The sequence below is a fragment of the Sorex fumeus genome, unplaced genomic scaffold (assembly GCF_029834395.1).
Source record: "Sorex fumeus unplaced genomic scaffold, SorFum_2.1 ptg000039l, whole genome shotgun sequence".
NCBI classification, from domain to species: Eukaryota; Metazoa; Chordata; class Mammalia; order Eulipotyphla; family Soricidae; genus Sorex; species Sorex fumeus.
Genome location: NW_026606096.1, coordinates 28,973,143 through 28,994,901, shown reverse-complemented (window position 1 = coordinate 28,994,901; position 21,759 = coordinate 28,973,143). Strand labels below are relative to the sequence as shown.

The window sequence follows — 21,759 nt, the reverse complement described above, 5'->3', positions numbered from 1 at the left end:
TGCACACTCTGGTCCCCAAACACTAAGGTAGAATAGCTAGACATGGCCCACCAACACTCCACTAGAGTAGCTAGGCATGGGCCCAAATACTACGGTAACATACCTAGGGATGGCCCCAAAACACTATGCTAGCGTAGCTAGGTATTGCCCCAAAACACTATGCTAGCGTAGCTAGGTATTGCCCCTAAACACTATGTTACAGTAGCTAGGCATGGCCCCCAAACACTACGCTAGAGTAGCTAGAGACCAACACTATGCTAGAGTAGCTAGGCATGACCCACCAACACTATGCTAGAGTAGCTCCAAGCACTGCCAGGTGTACTAACCCACGTCCATGAAAAAATGTTCATAAAAAAGGAAACAATAGCACAGATACTGAAACTGCCCACAAAAATGAATCTATCAGTTATAATTAAATCCTTCACCAAGACTATTGAGCAAACACTGGCTGGTCTGTACACTGTACAGAAACAGGATGGCCACTATAAAGTCACATTCACTGTCACTGTCCTCCCATTGTTCATCAATTTGCTCGAGCGGGCCCAGTAACATCTCCATTGGAGACTTTGTTGTTACTGTGTTTGGCATATTGAATACGTCACGGGGAGCTTGCCAGGCTCTGCCGGGCAGGCAAGATACTCTTGGTAGTTTGCCGGGCTCTCCGAGAGGGGCGGAGGAATCGAACTCAGGTCGGCCATGTTGGCTGCATGCAAGGCAAATGCCCTACCACTGTGCTATCGCTCCAGCCCATAAAGTCACATTAAAAAATGCAAAAATGCTTGAAAAAGCTCAGAACCAACATTCATAGAACCATGCCACAAAAAGATAGGTTATAGTTTCAGCTGGAGCAATAGCACAGCGGGTAGGGCATTTGCCTTGCACGTGGCTGACTCGGGTTTGATTCCTCTGTCCCTCTTGGAGAGCCCAGCAAGTTACCACGAGTATCCCGCCTGCACGGCACAGCCTGGCCAGCTTCCCATGGCGTATTCAATATGCCAAAAACAGTAACAACAAGTCTCACAATAGAGATGTTAATGGTGCCCACTTGAGCAAACTGATGAACAACAGCAGGACAGTGCTACCACAAAAAGAGAACTCAGTAAACTAGGCTCCAGGAAGTAACTTTTTTAAATTAATGGACAAAATCTAATACAACAACAACAACAAAACTATATACCACTCCGAATAGTAATTATTACAGGAATATAAAACTGGTTCAATGGGGCTGGAGCGATAGCACAGCAGGTAGGGCGTTTGCCTTGCATGAGGCTGACGTGGGTTTGATTACCAGCATCCCATATGGTCCCCCAAGCATCACCAGAGTAATTCCTGAGTGCATGAGCCAGGAGTAACCCCTGTGCAATGCCAGGTATAACCCAAAAAGGGGGAAAAAGGGAATGTTAAAATCATAATGAAAAAAAACTGGTTCAATCCCAAAATCAATTATTATAATCATATTAACAAGCTAAAAAGAAAAACCATGTAATTACATCAAGAAAAGGAAAAAAAAGCATCTAACAAAACACATATTCTATACTCTCAGCACACTGTAAATATAGCACAATTTCCTCAACAAAAAGAATATCTACCAAAAATGTTTACTAATACCATACTAAATGTTAAACATATTGGCATATTTGTTATGATCAATATCTGAGCTTGACTATTACAGATTGCAAAAACAGTAAAACACAGCACACAAAATATCAGTTCCAATGACACAAGAAAGATTTTAAAGTCAAAGACAAATGTATATAAAATAGATTACCTTCCTTCATTGACAAGTTCAATAAAAGCAAGGCCTGCATTCTTTTGAATAGAATTCTGCCATTCCTAAAAGGAAAAAAAATAGCTGAACAAATCTTACTCAATAAGCTATTTCTCTGAAACAACAATTATAATAACCACTTATATGAATTTTATACCTTAGTTCTTAAAGTTTTATTAAATATGCTGTCTATACACTACAGTTCTGTGAACAGCTGATATTAAAAAGTTAACTATGGACATGGCCTCAATGTAGAGCATAAGCCTCATTCACAAGAGTGCTATCCTCACTCTAGGTGATATTCTCAGCAACACACACACACACACACACACACACTCACACTCACAAATTAAACAAGTCAGCAACTATATAAATTAAATAAGCCTATTTATATCTTGCCCTTTTTGTTATATGCCTTTATATACTAATTTAACTGAAATAGTTGGGGATTAGAAGGGGAAAGAAAAGACCAAAGACAGTGGTTTTATTTTATTTATTAAAAAAAGAGAGATTACCCCAAAAGAGAGAAAAATATTTAGTTTAATAAAATTCATAAATAAAGCACCTAGTTTTGTTCTGCCAGATCCAGCTGTGCTCAGGATTCACTCCTGACTCTGACTCTGTGCTCAGGATAATTTCTGATGCTGCCAGTGGACTATATGTGGTGTTAGGGGTCAAACAAAAGTCAGACACCTGCAAGGCAGGTGCCATACGTGCTGCACTATCATTCTGACCCTAAATATAGCATACAGTATAACAAAAAATGATCATGCATTGGGGAAAGACAATAACTCCAATGAATCTGCTTTATCACTTCTCAGCAGAAAAACCACATACATTAGCAAAAGTTTATTTAAATTTATTAACTATGTAGTTCTTGGTTTTGTCTTTAGGCCACAACTGGCAATGCTGTGGGGTGATTTCTGGCTCTGCACCCAGGAATTACTCCTGGTGGTGCCCACAGAACCATAGGAGATCACGTGATCCAACTTGAATTGGCTGTGTACAAGGCAAGTGCCCTACCCGTTGTACTATCTCTCTGGCCCAATTAACTGTATTCTTTATGAGTAAGTGATCCAATGAAAATCACAGAAAGGAAATCATTCAGAATATGTACAAATGAATTTTTTTAAATTCTCATCTCAAAACATACTTAAAAATTGTTTCTTCATATGGACCTAAAATCTTTAGTTTGATAAATTCCAACTTAATTCTGGATTTTTCTTTTGCATATTTTATGGCAAAAAATAAAAATTAAAAACAAAAAAATTGTTTCTTCAGGGGGCCAAAGAGATAATGGAGGGGATATGTGTTGCCTTGTGTGGAGCCCTTCCCAAATCATTTCCAGCAACACACATAGTGCTCTTAGAACTTTGGTGACTGACTCTCAAGCACAGGCTAGGAGCAGCCCCTGAGCACCACTGAGTATATAATAACATGAAGTGTGATTACAATAAACCCCGGCCAGCATTATTAAAATATACTTAGATTTGGAAAAAGCCAGTCAGTATCTATACTATATACTACATATCCTATGTATGTGGTTAATAAGGAACTGAAATATGTATATAATATCTATAAAAACATTCAAAAGCAGCCCTTATATTTTACCTACATTATTTAATATACTCCAACTAATCTCTATAAAGTGCAAAACAAAAACCATGTTGGTATACTTACCATTGCTTACCAGAAATTATATTTATATTTTAATAAAATAAGTTTAAATTCTATGAAAATTTTACCCTGATGACTGTTCTATTTCACTAAATGTTTTTGCTTTTTCAAACCTCCTCCTTGGTTTCCACTGTTTTCCTTTGGTCTCTAATATTATAGTAATTTTTTAAAATTTTTTTTAAAAATCCAAGTAACTAATTGGTTATAAAACTAAAATGACCAACAAACCTTAATACAAACTTTAGCAGGTTTATTTCATAAATAATATCAGCAAGAAAATACTAACGGAAGATGTACTAGTTTTACAGAAGTCTATTATTCAACAGACTGAAAATAAGATAAAAAGTTAAACATGAGTCATAATGAGCTAGATTTAGAAGAGAAGATAAAGAAGTATGTTGTTGGAGAAACATAAACAAACAAGAAGTCACCTGTTTTAAACTGATTTGAAATGCTAATAAAATGTGTCTGGACAGATCACATTATATCTCTAGACCATCTTAAATATGTATTTAAGCTGAATTAATTTTATCAATTAAGAACTTATATTTAGAAACTAGTGACACATAAGTCTACAATATATACTCTCTTGAAATTCACAATTAACACTCAGTTTAAATAATAAAAGTGACCTTGTACTTATTTCATTAAGGTCAGGAAAGTCAAATACAAACAGAAATGCCTAATTTCAAATGCTTTTCTTTCCAGTAAAATTAAAGCACAAAGTACAGCAATCAAATTCCAAGGAGCATATTGCAGAGGAAAAATGTTTCACACCTTCCACTTTTCTCTGAAGAGGGAACAAGAAGGAGAAACCTCAGGTAAATTTAACTATGGTACAAAAGGCTGCTCGACTCACTTCCCAGCCTGAGTAGAGGGAAGTCGCAAACAAGGATGTGCCCAAAACCTAGTAGTGCACTGAAAAAACAAATGGGGGTGGGGGGGTGCAGTGAGGGGGAGACAGAAGGGGGAGAGAGAAAGTTGCATATGGAGCCAGAGAGAGAGAGCACAGTGGGTAGGGTCTTTGCTTAGCAGGTGGCCAGCCCGAGTTCGATTCCCAGCACCCCATATGGTCCCCTGCACACAGAGTCAGGTGAGGCGTGATCTGTCAGTACAGAGCCAGGAATAACACCTAAGTACCCAAAAAGCAAATTAATAAACAAATAAAGACAGGTGGGCCTAAAATAGCCTCTTTCCCAAAGAAGTCAGAAAATTATCCTAGAAAGTCAGAAAATTATCCTATTGACAGAGGTTGTGAGGAATAAAAAAACAGACCAGTGACCTTGGGTAATGGCAGAGAATTAAAGGGACTGTGACAGCTTATGGGACACAAAGGTCAAGGCACAAAAGAGTAAGTATGCTCACTCCTTAAGTTTCACGAAATGTAATACTGTCAGCAAGTCACAAGAAAATTTGGCAAGACATCATGTATGAGAAGACACATCTGTAAGCTAATCAAGTTTTCAGGATTAGTTCCTAAAAGGAAAATCTCAAAACATAAAATTTAAAGTTACTTTTACTACTAGAAGGGAAAAAATGTAAGAGAATATCTTATAAAAGTCTTTATGTGGGTTAAGGAAAACTGTTGGCAGTGCTCAGGGAACAGCAAGTATACCAGCCTTTCAGCCCTTTCTCCTGTCAATATGAAAATACTTTAAGTAGGTATTTTAATTTCAAAAGCACCTATGAGCATTATTCTCAATCTGTTTTCTCTGATCAAACTTTAAAACAGGTAGGGATTTTTGAGTCACAAAATTCAAAATTCCATATGGATACAATACGTAACTGCCTAGATATACAAATTTTACATAAAATTTTCATCTTATTTATATATATACATTTTTACATGAAATGAAAATCAGGAAGTATGACAAATATCACAAATATTTTAAACAATATAATCTAAGTGATATAGAAAACTACATAAAATCATATAACTATAAAACAATTACCAGTTAATGCCAGAGAAATAGTACAGGGAATGCTTTTATGCAGCCAACCCTGCTTTGTCCCCTCTAGATACAGCCCTAAGCACCATAAGTTTGGGCCTGGAGGCCCATGGGCACTGCCGGGGTGACCCAGGGAATCCGCAATACTTCAAGGCCTGAAAAGATGCAGTCCTTTGTTCATGCATAGAACACTCCAAGAATCATTAGGAGGGGACAATTGGGGCCATCTGAGCCCACCACATGAGAGACCAAAAAAAAGTCCTTAAAAATTACTACTGGAGAAATTTTAATGACTAGGAGTCAGCCTAGTAGTACAGTGGGTTGAGCACATTGCCAATCCAGCTCCAATCCCCCAGCAGTTCATATGGTCCTATGAGCCTGCCAGGACTGAGCCCTGAGCACAGCAAGGTATAGCGCCAAAACAAAACAGCCCCCCAAAAAAAAACATTAATCACTAAATTTAAGTTGGTATGTCAAACACAACATGGTTTTTCCTTCTAAGACTAATTTGCCATGAAAACATATAAAGTGAGAGTCCAATTTTTACAAAACCTCAGAAACACAAATTTATTACTGCTTCTTCTAAATACTACAAATTTATTAAGGTTCATATTTTTCTAAGAATCATTTATCTATAAAACCACATTTGCTGACTTACTGTGATTACAATCTAATCACCTAGAATAAAAAATTTCACTAATTTTAAAAATAGGGAAAATTACACATCTGAGAAATATATAATTTAGAGTATGTTTTAAAAAACTGAATTCTCAAAAATATCACTGAATTTTACTAAATTTATTCCCATTTAATAAAACATCACACATTAGGCACATAAATACATGATAAGAATAACAACAAAAAGAATCTGAAACCCACAATAGCAAAAACTATCTAGTAAACTCAGTTGTTCATTAAAACTAACACATATTCTACATACTAAAACAATTTCTATAATCCTTAAGGAAATTCCCTAAACTAAAAGGCAAATACATTCATCATGTTATCTTAAAGCATTTTTCTCTACTTTTAAAACAATTATCAAAGAAGGTGTTAGCCTAAATAATTTCATAAACCACAGCTCAATATAACCATTAGTGAGTTTTAATAGTTGAAAGAAAGCTTAATGGTTTTCTTTTTTCATGATCATTTCAATATTTCATCACACTATTTACAATTATATAGTGATGCAAAATGCACAGTATGTTTAAAGGTCTTGGTTATTCATTTCCCTGGGGTATTGATGAAAAACACGTTAAAAGCCTCAAATCCAACCACTAATGCAACTAAGTAATTTCAAAACACATTTCAGCACTTTGGAAAGGAAGGACTCAAAACGAAACAACAGAGTCAATAATTTCATACCTGTTCTAAGCTGTATTTAATTGACTATCACTTCCTAAGGCTATAACTGTTGACTAGTCAATTTTTACTAAAATATGTTATAAGCTAACTAATGCTCTTAATTCACAGCACAGTAACAATGAAGAAATATAGTATACACTAGTAAAAAATCTACTGAATGTATTAGAGTTCCACCAAATTTCAAAAATGCATCCTTAAGCAGAAAACTTCTTTTATTAGAGTATGGTGGAAAAGAATTCATTGACCAAACTGGGTCTATTCCTCCCTATTACCAACAAACAAATGTAGTGTAAACTAGAGTCATTAACTTTCCATACAATTAATTTACATTATTTTAGTAGAATTCTAACTTCCACAAAGTGAGCTAAACAGCTGTCTGTAGATTTGATCATTTGGGCAGGGCCATGATGGTTGAAAGCAACAGCTCTTTTAGAGGTCCCATGGCATCAACACAAAGAACACTATAAACAGAACACAGCATGGCTCTCATTGGGACAATTCACTGGAGAAAGCAGTCATCACCTCAGCAAGACAAGGCTGCAGAATGCAGAACTGTGGCTACCTCCAACGCTAAGGAAGGCTTCCTTTCAGTGCAGGATGGGGAGGTGCAGAGGCAGAGAGAAAAGGGACCGGCAAGCCTGGAAAGCCAGTACCAGACAGAAATGCCAACCAAGGGCAGGAGGATGCTGACTTACAGAACATCAGTGTGATACCAACACTTGCTGAGCTGGTGAAAGACTGGGGGCTGTGAACTCAGACACAATGGACTGCAGTGCTGGCATGAGCCAAAAGCAGTCACTCCTGAGGCTGCTGTCTGGGTGTCACTGCCCCAGAGTTGCGTCATCCCCACCCAAAGGTTTGACTGAGGAGTTGAGTGTTTAGGCTTCTCACAGAACTCGGTTTTGTACTGAAACTCAAAAGTCATGGAGTTTCAAGACGTGGGTCTTTTATTTATTTGGGGGGGGGGGGTGGAGATGGGATGGGGGTGTGCAGGGAAGAGATTGAAGGGGTGAGGGAAGAAGTGACCAAGAACTGTTGAATCACACCTAGAGTCAGGCTCTGAGTTGAAGGTTGAGCCCTAGCAAAGTTCTGGAGCCATATTCTGCAGGACATAAGACAAGCACCTTAACCCCTGTACTAGCTCCCCAGACCTCAATCTTGAACCCAGTAAAAGGTACAACCACTACTAAGTTGGAATGGGAGCAGCCAATCCTGAGCTGAGTCCCATCAAGCAGGATCCCAGTTCCAGCTCCACTCAGCAGGGACCTTAGATTCAACTCCAGTCCAACAGACTCAGTCTCTCCCTCATTCTTCCAGTTCAAGTTGTCATATAATCAGACAGGCTTGTAGTCACAGACAGCTCAAAAGCATGGGAAACCTTTCCAAAGTGTTTGCACCAGACTAAATGTCCAACCTAAGTCAGAGAATGCTGAGTGAAAGATTTCAAAAAGGCTGATCTCTGTGCCTGTCGCCACTGTGTCAGAAAGAGACTAGGAGCTGGCTGTCCCCAGCAGTCAAAAGTGCATATACCTATATAAGTGTTTTTTGGGGAGATAACAGTGTTCTGGGAACCGTATGCAGAAGTGGAGACTGAACTGGGGTTGGCCACATGCAGTGCTTAAACCCTGTACTGTTATTTCTCCGTCTCTAAATTTGATTTTTAAATTATTATATATTCTACAAATAAAATTAATACTGCTATTGCTAAGTGAAGTAAAACATTCTCCTGTCCAATAACCACTAGCAGTAGGATCTTACATGATTTGTCTTCCTAGGGGAGCCTCAGGAGCAATTATTAAAGTTCAGTTTCATGCCCTAGAATACTGATACATTGGGTTCTCCGGCCAGCACAACAGAGTCACTCAAATCAGCCGTGCCTGAGGACCACTAGACTGCACCCACGATGAAAGGCAGGTGTGGGGGGCATGTGTTACCGGGAACTGAATATAAAGCATCTTGCAAGGCAGGTACACTCTCCTACCCTTTGACTCTCTCCAGTTACCAAGACACAACTCATATCAAACTGCTTCATTTCCCTTAAAAACTGTAAAAATGTAAAGGCGTTGGTCTCCAATAGAAGGTCAATATTAAGGTTCTAAAGTTCTACCAATTTGTACAGCCTTGTAAAATAAGTTAAATTGGGTTGATAAATCTTCAATTACTGAAATAAATGAAAGGAACACTATTCGGAGTCAAACGGAGGCCAGAGGAAAAAAGAGATGAAATGAGGAAGGGAATGTATTAACATAAAACTGAGAGCCACATATTACACAGGGACTAAAGGTCAAAACTAGAGAAAACTTATTCATGGTAAAGATATAGTAATCTTAAGTGGTCAGAGTAAACTATCAAGAACTTTTCAGCAGCGTTCGCACTTTGTGTCAGCACTCTCTCAACAGCATATCTAACACAAGTCTGAGTAACCACATACCAGAAAAGAATATTACATCAATAACAATGTACAGGTTTTGTTCCACCATCCCTATGAAGGTAAAACAAATCGTATATGAAATAATAAAATTAAATACTGCTTTTTCGATGTTATTGTTTCAATTATTTTTGTGAACACTGAATATATAAAATGTAGATCTATCGGTACAAATATTATGCCATTTGTAAATAAATGTGCATATATATATGTACATATATACACACATAAAGAAAGAGAGACCTACAGAGGTAAGGGAGAAAAGAGAAAAATTCTAATGAACTTGGATGGTTGAATTATCAAATGTTTCAGCTTTTTAATCATTGAACAAATACTTTTTAATGTATTTGTGAAATTAACAAATAAAAGGAATGGGTACAGAGAAAGTGTTGGATTTTAAAAAAATAAAAATACAGAAATTAAAATTCAAAAGACTAATATAGCCATACAATAAATTATGCAATAAGTTTTCTTTGTAAATAATTTGAAAATAATGATAAAAATCCCCTTGCTGGTGTGTTTAAGCATATATTAAATGCAATAAATTTACAAGTGCACTGAAAATTGTTTAACTTTTTCAGGAAAAATATATTTTTCAGCCAAGAATGATCCCTTAAATAACTTCCAAGTAAGTATCAATGTAGTCAAAATTTTTCACTAATTCATACAGAAAGCTTAATTTCAAAACAGGTGACAAAAGTTGCTCTAACCCTTTCCAGCAACAAGCTCTCAACAGATGATCATCATTAAGCTTATATCAGGGTTTCACATTCAAGAGCTACATAAATGTGTCCTATTAGTAGATGGTCAGTGTGTTTGGCAGCTCCAGTACTCCAGACATATGGCAATTGCTACCCTTTGAGGTCTCAAGTCAAGTCTTCAGGGAATCTCAAAGACCGCACTGAAATTACAAGGCGTGTTCATTAGAGACTGCTGGATGGAAACATGAAAGACTCCTATAAAACAATACAAACCAGTTGACTATTTTTAAAAGATTTTTTTAATTTGATCTAATGTACCTAGCTACAAATAAATATGTTTGCATATTTTTTTAACTGAGTTACTTTTAAAATACACTGCTTTCAGGAAATTAAGGGGCAAACAGCTTTCTGCATGCATTTTATATTCCTCCTCAATATATCAAACATTTATTTTGTAAGATTTAAGAAAAACTTTTTATCATTGAAGAGAATAAAATTATCTTATACTTCAAAATTATTTACAGGGACCTAGCACTATAAGCATTTACAAAAGGAAGGCATTTTTAGGGCAAAAAAAGTTTTGTTTTCTAAAATATAGTTTGTGGGTAATAATATTTACTATAAACATAGCCAGATGTGTTTCTGAGATGTATCTTTTATCCAACCTCCTCAAAAAAGTATGTCTTACTTTATTTTTATTCCATTTTAAACATAAAATCAAAGTAAACATAAAATTTTTAAATTATGAACACAGAAAAATAAATGGTAAATCTAAAAAATGACTGCATAATATAAATATATGAATAAAAAATATTTACAATTTAAAAGAATGTTAATGTGATAGGAGTTCAAGAAATCTCATGTCTAGTTAAGATTCTGCAAAACATAAAACGTGTAAATATTTTCTAATTAATAATTATTCTTATTTTACTCTGAATGCTTTTTGCAAATTTCAGTATACTAAGCTTCACAACAAAACAATACCACTATAGAATATTTATTTCACTAACAAATCTCAATAAAATGTAACACAAAATACATTAGGTAATCTCAATCATTTCCTGAATTCATTTACATGTTGGTTTCTGACAGCCTAATTCCAAAAAGCAATTACAATCTCGATCCATATGTAAAAAGATAGTAGAGAGCAAGTATGTTAAACCAGCTTAAAAGAATAAAAATCTAAAGAAAACAGATTACGAATGATTTATATGAATGTCTAGTGCTGAAGTTAATTACAAGTAACCCAATAAAATAGTGCCTTTATTATTGTACAGCAAGTAATAGCTCTAGATGTAGAAACCAGAACTCTTTCTGCTGACTTTTGCATGCCCAATCCTATAGCACATAACATTAAGAATTAAACAAGTAGTAAATAAGGCACACAGAAAATAGCAGTTTTTAACTAAAAACAGAAAACTCTCCTGCTGTTTAACCATTGCATCTCTCCCAACAGTGACCACTGTAAACTGATACTATGTATTTACTAAGTAAACTCTTGATGTTAAAGTGAGATTTTAATTTCAGTGTTTTTACATGAAATGAAAAATAATTGTGAAAGCATCATTTTCATTATAGCATTAATATTCACTCGCAGCAAATAGGGCATCTTTTAAGTTTACGCTATGAAATGATATCTTCAGAATAAATTTCCAAATTTCATACTACATCTAACGCTAAAGCCCTAGTGTTGAATATAAATGCATGCTATCTACGACACATACTGCATGCTACAGTTAACATCTTAAGAGGTGGCAAAAGCCACAATGCATAGACAGTAAATTAGCTTTAAATTTTCCCGGGGAAGAGGAATAAGGATTAAGTTCACAATGATTTCAAAACTTTTAAATATTATCAATGCATGCAATAAAAAATAAGCCAAATACACAAGTTTTAAGGAACATTATGACCATTATGTAGGCGACTCTTTGACCTACAATTAAATTGAAATAGTGATATGAAAAAAACACGATACACACTAAATGCAAAAGAACTGATCAAATAATCAATGATTTGAAGATCAGTGAGTGTTCTTCAGAAATGTACGTTTCCCTACTGTTTCTCTACTGTTCTATTTCATTCACATCAATTCCATGTCCACAAGAAACACATAACAATATTGATTTTACTTCTCCTACTCAATCACTTCAATAATTGGAATTTGCCTCTTTAGCTATGGCAAAATACTTAAAAGGCAGATCGGTTTCTCTGCCATTTCTGAGATCTCAACAGTGCCTGATTCAATTTTACATATGGCAAGCATTCAAGTGCTTGACATGATCATAGTCCAATATTCTTAGGTGAAGGAGGAAAGAGAACTGCACTCAGTACACTCAGTGGTCTTCAAAGCATTACTAATACCTTAGATTCCAATGGCCAATGTGACATGCTGACATAAGCCTAGTGGCTTAAAACACTAGAATTATGTTTTCTTCACTGACATGAAAGCCAGAAGTCCAAAATCCACTCCACTAAGCAAAAAAAAAAAAAAAAAAAAGATGCCAAAAACGTTGGTCTCCTTCCTAGCCTTTCTGACACTCCAAAGAAAACCAATTGCTCATGGGGCAGAACGATAGTTAGCACACTTGCTTTGCAAACGGCAGATTTGGTTTGATCCCCCAGCATCCCATACCGTACCCCAAACACTGTCAGGAGTGATCACTGAGGCAGAGGCAGAAGTAAATCCTGAACACCAATGGGTGTGACCCAAAAAGCAAAAAAAATAAATAAATAAAACAAGGACAACAAAAAATATTTTAAAAAGTAGGGGAAAAAGGGGGGAAGGGAAACAATTGCTCATCTCTTCCAGCATCTGGGAGCTGTCGGCTGCATTCCCTGGCTTGCAGTGACCCCTCTCCCTGCTCTGTATTCGGAGTTTCCCCTCTCCTGTGTCTCACAACAACCCTCCCTGACTCACAAGGATACATGTGATGGCACCTAATGCGCACTCAGATCATTCTGAATTAATTCATCTCAAAATCTTTAATTCATCAAAAAAAAGCCCTTTTCCCAAAGAGTCAACATCCACAGGTTTGAGGAATTTGACATAGTTATCCATGAGGGACCCATTTTTCAGCCTTCACACTAGAGGAAATAAAACAGAAACAGCACAATGAAGAAAAGTAGACTTCACTGACAAGTTTTTAAAAATTCAAATAACTCAAATTACAGAATATGTTTTGAGAATTAGCATATTATGGAAAGGGCTGGAAAAACTATGAAGCAAGTCAACTTCCATATCAAATGTTATTTGTAAGAGTGACTGACTTGTGATTGTGTTTCCAGTTCCAGAAATTCCTTTAATATGCAGAGTAAGACATCTATCAGGCTAACAGGAAACTGATTCTGGACATTTGTGCTACTGGTAACAAGGAGATACCACAAAGAGCAACTTTTAAAAATCAACAGAAAAGCAATGGATAGTCTTGCCAAATGCGCAGATAAGGGAGCAACCCAAATTTGGTAAAAGACGAAATGTAGAAGGTGTAAAAATACATATAACACTATAACACTATCGTCCAGTTGCTCATCGATTTGCTAGAGCGGGCCCAGTAACGTCTCCATTGTGGGATTTGTTGTAACTGTGTTTGGCATATTGAATACGTCACTTGTAGCTTGCCAGGCTTTGCCGTGCAGGAGAGATACTCTTGGTAACTTGCCGGGTTCACCAAGAGGGACGGAGGAATCAAACCGGGCTCGGGCGGGCCAGCCGCGTGCAAGGTAAACACCCTACTGCTGTGCTATCGCTCCAGCCCGTAAAAATAAATAATATATATATGAGTGTGTGTATATATGTCTATATATTATATATAGTAATTTAGAAAAGCAAGTCAGAATGTTCAGACTGGCATATACTTTCAACTTAAAATTTTGTAAGATTTTAAAATGTTTATATTTGAACAGTATATACCAAAATTATTTACAAAAAAAATGTTTTCAGTCAAAAAGGTGACAGGGGCAAATATAGAAGGATTTCTTTCATATATGGAATATAAGGAAATGTAATATGGGACTGACTATCAAACAGCTAATGCCAACAGAGTCTAAAAGTCAACTTCAGAACTGAATCTACCAGAGTGTAGGGTTGTGGGGAATTAGTGTTGGAACAGCAGATATCTGAAACCATCATTAACAGTATTATAAATCACAGTGCTTCAATAAAAATTGAGGGGAAAATTCACTGTGCATTCAATATTTGGGTCATCTGTAAACATTTCCATAATCATTATATGCAACAGCACAGTGCAGTGGAGAAAAAGTACATTTAGGGCTAAGAAGTTTCATTATTTTATAGATAACTTTTTTCTTTTTCTTTTTCTTTATTCTATTTTTTATTTTATAAGGTAGTTCACAATATTTGATTACATTTATTATTCAAACACCAATCCCACCACATTACACTTTCCCACCACCATATTTTGGGTGTTTTTTTTTTAATTTTTATTAGTGAAAGGCACAGTATTACATGACACACATGGGAAATGTCTGAAAACTATTTGTAAAACAGACAGAATAAGTGTAAACTAAAACAAAACAAGGTCTCAAGACAGAGAACTTGAAAATAAGGTGGTGGAGTCTGAATCTTAGTGAGGTCGTCGAAAGGAAGTAGGAGTTGAATTCAGTATCTGAAACCAGAGAGCCTGTTCAGTGAGGGATGGTTGAAATGTCAGGAATATCCACCTTATCTTTTCCCAACGGAGAAGAGGACAGAAACCTTAATCGAAAATCTATATTTGCAGTCACATAGGAAGTGAGCCTCAGGGGATCAGCCCTTGAGTGAATTTATTGATCACCTGGCACCCCATTGCCTATAACCCACACTTCCTAAAAATAGGCTTCCCTGTTCTCATTCTCTTTCTTGTGACTTTGCAGACAAAGCAGCTGCTTCAAGGACATGAACAAGTCTACCATCTCCCAGTCTGCCAACATATTGCCAATAAAGCTCTCTCTCTTTCTCCACCCTTCACCACAATTCTCTCTTTGATTGGTCCTGGAGGGGCAGTGGAATAGAACCTTCACAGGTACAATAACGAGTCCTCTTGGAAAGGAAATATAAACATACTCTCTCCAGAAAATTAATTTTCCCTATGGACCAAAGGAGGTAAAAGCAACAGAAGATGAAAAAGTTCATTTCAATTATTCAGGAATAAACTGAACCAGAATCTCAGGTACTTAACAGCAGGCTTTCTCAAATGATCTGTTTTTTATACCCTTCCTTCTTTATCCTATTCTTAATGGACAGAGGCTGAGAATCTTCACAGAGCAACTGTTAAGAATAATAGTGACTTAGCCAGGAACAAAAGCTTGGTAATTAGTCAGCCAGGTTATTATGAAAGTGATTTTCAACTACAGTAACAAAGTAGGTGTGTTAGAAAGTAAGGAAGGAGTGCCAGAGAGATGTTCAAGTGGTACAGCATATACCTAACAGTAATGAAGTATATAAAAAGCATTAAAATATAAGAGACCATTTAAGAAGTCAGAATAGTACTGACTTACAGTAACATCAATCACACTAATATATTTGTGTATTTTATTGAGTTACCAAAGCGAGGGTCGGAGAGGGAGAGAAAGAGACCGAGAAAGACCATTATAGTAAGTTCAGAAAATGGCAGACTGATCATGGGCAGCCTATGGAAAAAGAAATGTCACCTACTGACCTGACTACATAAAAAGAAAGGCCAGGAACTAATTTGAGATCTTGCCTAGTTCTAATATTATATGGTTCAAGATGAAAATAAATCACAGAAGTAAGAAAATAATGGGGAAAAAAAGAGACTAAAAAATAAATAACAATGGACTTGGGGCACTGTGGTGGGTTTTGTGAGGTAAAAATCTGACGAGTCTAATTTCAAGAAAAGAAAGCAAGCCATAATGAAAATAGATTTGGTATGCTGTTTAAACACGTAAATTCAGACTGTAATAACTTTAATTTACAACCTACTTGGTTCTAAGAACTGTTCTACATACTTCTACATATATTATCTAATACAATTTTATTACAACCATTTCACTCAATAAGAAAGCGAATCTCAAGTAAGTGAAGAAATTTGCCCAAGGTTATAGATTAGTAAGTAGTAGAAGGAAAAACATATATTGAAATTCAAAATGTATCATCACAGCATACTTCCTGGCTCAGCTTCTTAACCTACTCAAGGCATCTTTTTACTCTCTTCTTGTGTTATCCAGAATGAAAACAACAGTCACCTTGCAAATTCTACCTCCAGCAACTGAGAAATTCACTACTGAAAAACAGAAAAGAGTTCTAAATCTTACTTCACTCAGGCCTACACCAAAATTCAAATTTCAGGTTTTGTTAAAAATAACAGATGCTTCTGTAAGTCATATTACATATGACAGTTTCACTAAAAAAAAGTTTACTGCCTAACTAAAAAATGCAGAATAGATGTACTATATAAGCAATTACAAAATATAATCATTTTCCTTTCCCAAATTGTGCTACTAGCATGAAATGTACATAAAATGCAAATGTAAGGTCCAACTGTTATCCTAGCATCAACTGAGGCAAATAGTGCCAACACTTTAAGCAGACAAAAGATTTAAATTTGAATCCTAAGAAATCTAATCATTCAGACTAAAAAACACAGAATTATATATTTATCTACGAAGATGAACATAGTATAGAAATACAGCTGAGACTTTACAAAAATATCATTAGTATTAAAGACAACCTCACATTTCAGACTTTTAACCTAGGCTTTCTGTGATGCTTTAACTTCAGCTGATTTATCTGAAATAATAGGAAAGGGGAAATTCTAGGCAAAATCAAGTAATAACAGCTGAGAAAGGACTAGATGTATATTCATAATTAAATGAATACCAAGAAAAGATGTTTTATATATATACATATATATGTATATACATACTATCCGCCAGTTTTATATTCCTCCATTTTGCTAACTTTCTCCTAATCCCAAATTTAAAAGACTAAGTTGTAAAACCATAGGGGGCCAAATTAAAGCACACTTTATTTTCAGATGTCTCCATATTCATAGGCTGACTTCCTGTCAGGAAGAGTTCCATTTCACTGAATACCCCACTCAGCAGGGAACTTGCAGAATTAAGTGCCAGTTGATATTACTTTGTTTTGCATTTACCACCCTTGAGAATAATGTTCAAAGATCTAGTTATATAGTCAGCATGGTACCATCCTTCTGACTAGACTGCCAAACCGCAGGGTGTACTGCCAGTTCCACAAAATTTACCTTTAAAGGTTGTGTTTTCTAAATCCTAGTGTGCTAGTGAATCAACAGGATGCCTGTACTTCACAATGACTCCTGTAACTAAAGTTAAATTATGCTTCTCTTTGGTTGTAACAGAACACTTTACTATTAGAAAGGTCTGTGTCCAGAGTCAAACAAAGACCATTATATTATCACTTAGGCACTAACTTAATATATTTTTTTAAAGCAGGGCTCTAGTCTGGATTTGTTTTTAATGTTTATGCTGTCATTGAAACACAAATTGATTTCATAATTTTTTTTTGAGAGGTGGGTGGGAGTCTGGGTCAAACCCAGCTGTGCTCAGGGGCTTACTCCTAGCCCTGTACTCAGTAATCACTCCTGTGGTGCTTGAGGAACCACATGCAGTACTAGGGTGGAAAATGGTTCCACCTTTTAAAAGCATCATCTGTTATGAAAACTGGAATCAAATAAAAAAAATACTGTATCTTATTTACTTAAAATATAAATACTAAGCTAATTTCCAATACTTTGAAATTGTTAGTCAATTAAGATTTTTTATGATCAGTTCATAAAAACTGGGGGGCTGGAGGGGGTGACTAGAGAGACATAGATCGATTGCCTTGAAAGTAGCTGACCAGGTGTGGCCAAGATTTGACCCCTGGAACTCCATACGGTTCCCTGAGCCCTGCTCAGGAGTAATCCCTGAGCACAGAGTCAGGAGTTAGCCCTGAATACCACCAGTGTGTCCCAAAAGCTATATTTTATGTATGTATTAGAGACACACACACATACACACACATATAAGCAAATATATCTTGGGGTTTGAACTATCCTCTGTAATGCCTACAATTTTTCTAATGCTTCAAAGGTCTCTTTCCTTCTCATAAGGATAACTAATTCTATTGTAGAGAAACTAATTCCAAGAATTCCAATATAGAGCACCTTTGACCATAGCCTTTGACCACTAAAAGGATCAAGTATTCACAACACTTTAGGACAAAAGCTAAGTGATTAGACTGAAGGCCTAGCTTTAAATCCCACATTAATCACTACACTATTGATTCTCATTTGCAATCAAATGGTAATAAGCAATGATAATAACAAAGCTCATAGACACTCAGTTTACATTTACTAATTACTATAAGTGCATTTTTTTAAATTTTATTAATGAAACACCATGAGGTTCAGTTGTAGACTTACAAATTTTTGTGCTTGGGTTTCAGTTATACAATGATCGAGTATACATCCCTCCACCAGTGCCCATTCTCCACCACCACTAATCCCAGTATCCCTCACACCCCCATCCCCCCATCCCACCCTGCCTCTTTGGCAGGGCATTCCCTTTTGTTCTCTCTCTCCTTTTGGGTGCTTGGTTTGCAGAAGAGGCATTGAGTGGCAATCATGTTCGGTCTATAGTCTACTTTCAGCATGCTTCTCCCATCCTGGGAGGATCCTCCCAACACCCTTTATTTGGTGCTCCCTTATCTGAGCTGCTTTACCCCTAGCATGTGCAGCTGGCCTCCAAGCCATGGAGTAAACTTCCTGGTACTTATCGTGACTATTCTTGGGTGTTAGTCTCCTATTTTGTTATTTTATGTTCCCCAGATGAATGCAATCTTTCTATGTCTGTTTCTCTCTTTCTGACTCATTTCGCTTAGCATGATACTTTCCATGAAGTACCACTTGTATGTAAATTTCATGACTTCATCTTTTCTAACAGCTACATAGTACTCCACTGTGTAGATGTACCAAAGTTTCTTTAACCAGTCATCTGTTCTTGGGCACTCAGGTTTTTTCTAGATTCTAGCTATTGTAAACAGTGCTGCAATGAATAAACAAGTGCAGATGTCACTTTGACTATATATAAGTGCAATTTAAGGGGGAGGTATAAATATATCCAAAAGCCTGAGAGATGTTTCTCAGAGGTAGAATACTTGCTTGTATGTTACAGGCCCTGAAAAATCAATCCTGGCACAGCAAAAAAAAAAAATTAATAAAAAAGAGCAACTGCCAAAAAGTTGTACATTGTAAAAATAAAATTAGTTTAAAAGAAATTGGATAATTAACTTACCACAGCAAAGAATAAGGATCATGAATTAATATAATTTTAAAATTTGTTGTCATGTAAAAATCTTTTGGCATCTGAAAGAAAACAGGAAAAATTTCCCCACACACAGATCACAGATCACAGATCATCCTGTTAATCGTCGAATGCCTCGAGCAGGCCCCAGTAACGTCTCCTTCATCCTAGCCCTGAAATTATATTCAAGGCTCTTTAGGAGAATGAGACCCATCATGACCCCACACACAAAATAATCTATTTAGGGAAAGACATAATTTTTTTCCGCTTTTCAACCGGGAACCCAGACCAAGGAGCAGTCAGGATGGCAGAGGCTATGTAGCAGCAGGATTAAGAGAATCACGCTGAGGAGCTTATGCACGGCCCAGGTGCGATCTAAGCTATTGCACCCTCTTCTATGCCATTTCTTGCTGAAGATCAAAACCATCAGGACAGTCAGTATCAACTTGGTGTCTGACAGCAGCATCACAGTTTGAACTCAAGGCCCTGCATTTGCCAAGCAAGTGATTTAAGCCACTCGGCCATTCTCTAGGTCCCAGGACCTCAACTTTAAGAGAGTCAACATTTGTTTCTTTCTCATTCATAGCAGAAACTCTGCAATGAGTGCTGTGCTATCCAAAATTAAAATTTGTGACTCTTAACCAAATCATTTTAAGACTAAAAGCTAACTGGGTGAAAGGGATTAACTGAGTATCAATTTCTTAGCTCAAAACATATAAGCAAGCACGGAATGACTATAAAATCAGCATTGAAGTCTATATGTCCACTGTCCTCCTGTCATTCCTCGAATTGCTTGAGCGGGCCAAGTAATGTCTCCATTTTGAGACTTGTTGTTACTGTGTTTGGCATATCGAATATGTCATGGGTAGCTTGCCAGGCTTTGCCTTGCGGGCGAGATACAAGCCCGGTAGCTTGCCGGGCTCTCTGCGAGGGGCGGAGGAATTGAACTCGGCTCGGCTGGGCTGGCTGCGTGCAAGGCAAACGCCCTACCACTGTGCTATCGCTCCAGCCCTAAGTCTATATATAAAATCTAATATGCTTTTATCAGATTAAAACAGAATTTTTAAAAAGAAAAATTATCAAACAGAACACTCTGTTCCTACTCTTTAAATACCTTTGGGACAAAGAGATAATACAGCAAGTAGGCATTTGGCTAAATCAGGTTTGATCTGCAGCACCCCATTATGTCCCCAAAGATTCATCTGGAGTACTCCCCTGAGCACAGAACCAGAAGAAAGCCCTGAACATTGCTTGGTGTGGCTAAAATAATACTTTGGGAGGAAAGGAATGGGGCGATACCCAGTGGTGCTCAGGGCTTAGTCCTGGCTCTGTGCTCAGGGGTCACTCTGGCAGTCCTCGGGGAACTATATGTGGTCTAGGTTAGCAGTGTAAAAGGTAAGAGCCCAATCCCTATATAATCGATCTGGCCTCTGAAGTAAATACACTTAATGAACCGAAAATTCAAGGATTTTAAGGGGAGTATAATAATATTTTCAACAAATCCCTACAATAAATTTTGTTGTGATCCTGACCCTTATCAGCACAAAAATGAGCAATAATTCCCTGCCCTTGAGAGAGAACAGAGAGAGAGAGACAGAGAGACAGAGACAGAGAAACAGAGAGAGTGAGAAAGAGAGAAGTGACTGTCATGGGGGTTGGGGGGGTGAGGACAGGAGGAAAACTGGAGACATTGCTGGTGGGAAATGTACACTGATGAAGGGGTGGGTGTTGGAACACTGTAAGACTGAAATTCAATCATAAACAATTCTGTAACTGTATATCTCACTGTAATACAATTAAAAACTAAATTAAAAATAATTTCCTGCCCTCAAGAAATTTTCAGTATTACAGAAAAAATAAAATACCATAAGTGCTAAAAACTTACATGCATAAATTTAACTATTCTACAATGCCATGTCCTCACATTTTATGTGTTATGAAGTTCATACTCTTAACTTATAATGATGGGCAACATCTAAGGTAAGAATTGATGATTAATTGGAGTTAACAAAATTTGAAATACTTTTATTCTACTTTAAATTTTTTAACTAAATTAATAATTTTATTCTACTTTACAGTAAAAGGGGAAATATTACATAACTATTTTTACAATGTAGTAAATACATAGAAATTTTGATGTTAATTCCAAAAGTATCCTTACATGTGAAAGATTCAGATTGTAAGAGGATAAATTCCCACCCCCATTAATGATTGCTTCTACATAAACCTGGATTAATTTGTGTTTAACTGGACAGAGGGAATCAGACTAAACCAGCGTATGTCAAGACTGAATACTTTTGACCCATAACTGACCCTTTCCCTCATTTTAATATTAAAAATCATGCTTGGGGTAGAAATTTAATAGTGAGACATGAGTGCCATGAAGAGCTTACGAATCACATGTTCTTGCCCCCCCCCCCACCCCCCAAATCCCTCCTAGTTTGGATGTTACTCCGGTCCTATCTCTAACCCTTTAAACATTTTTCATTCTTTATTCAGAGAGTCAGCCAAAACTCCTGTCTTGAGCTATTTCCCATGGGGATGTTTTACTCTGGTCTGTGCTTGTGTAATTTTGAGGTACTAGCATAC

The 21,759-nt window shown here is 36.6% G+C and overlaps 1 protein-coding gene across 2 annotated transcripts in view; it reads right to left on the bottom strand.

The window, feature by feature from the left end:
- Positions 1 to 21,759, bottom strand: part of LRBA (LPS responsive beige-like anchor protein) — a 600,455-nt gene that overhangs the window by 411,483 nt on the left and 167,213 nt on the right. For both annotated transcript variants that reach the window (XM_056119139.1, XM_056119141.1), the window contains exon 34: positions 1,769 to 1,833. In XM_056119139.1, the coding sequence (XP_055975114.1) occupies positions 1,769 to 1,833 (65 nt within the window). The remainder of the gene's footprint in view (positions 1 to 1,768; positions 1,834 to 21,759) is intronic.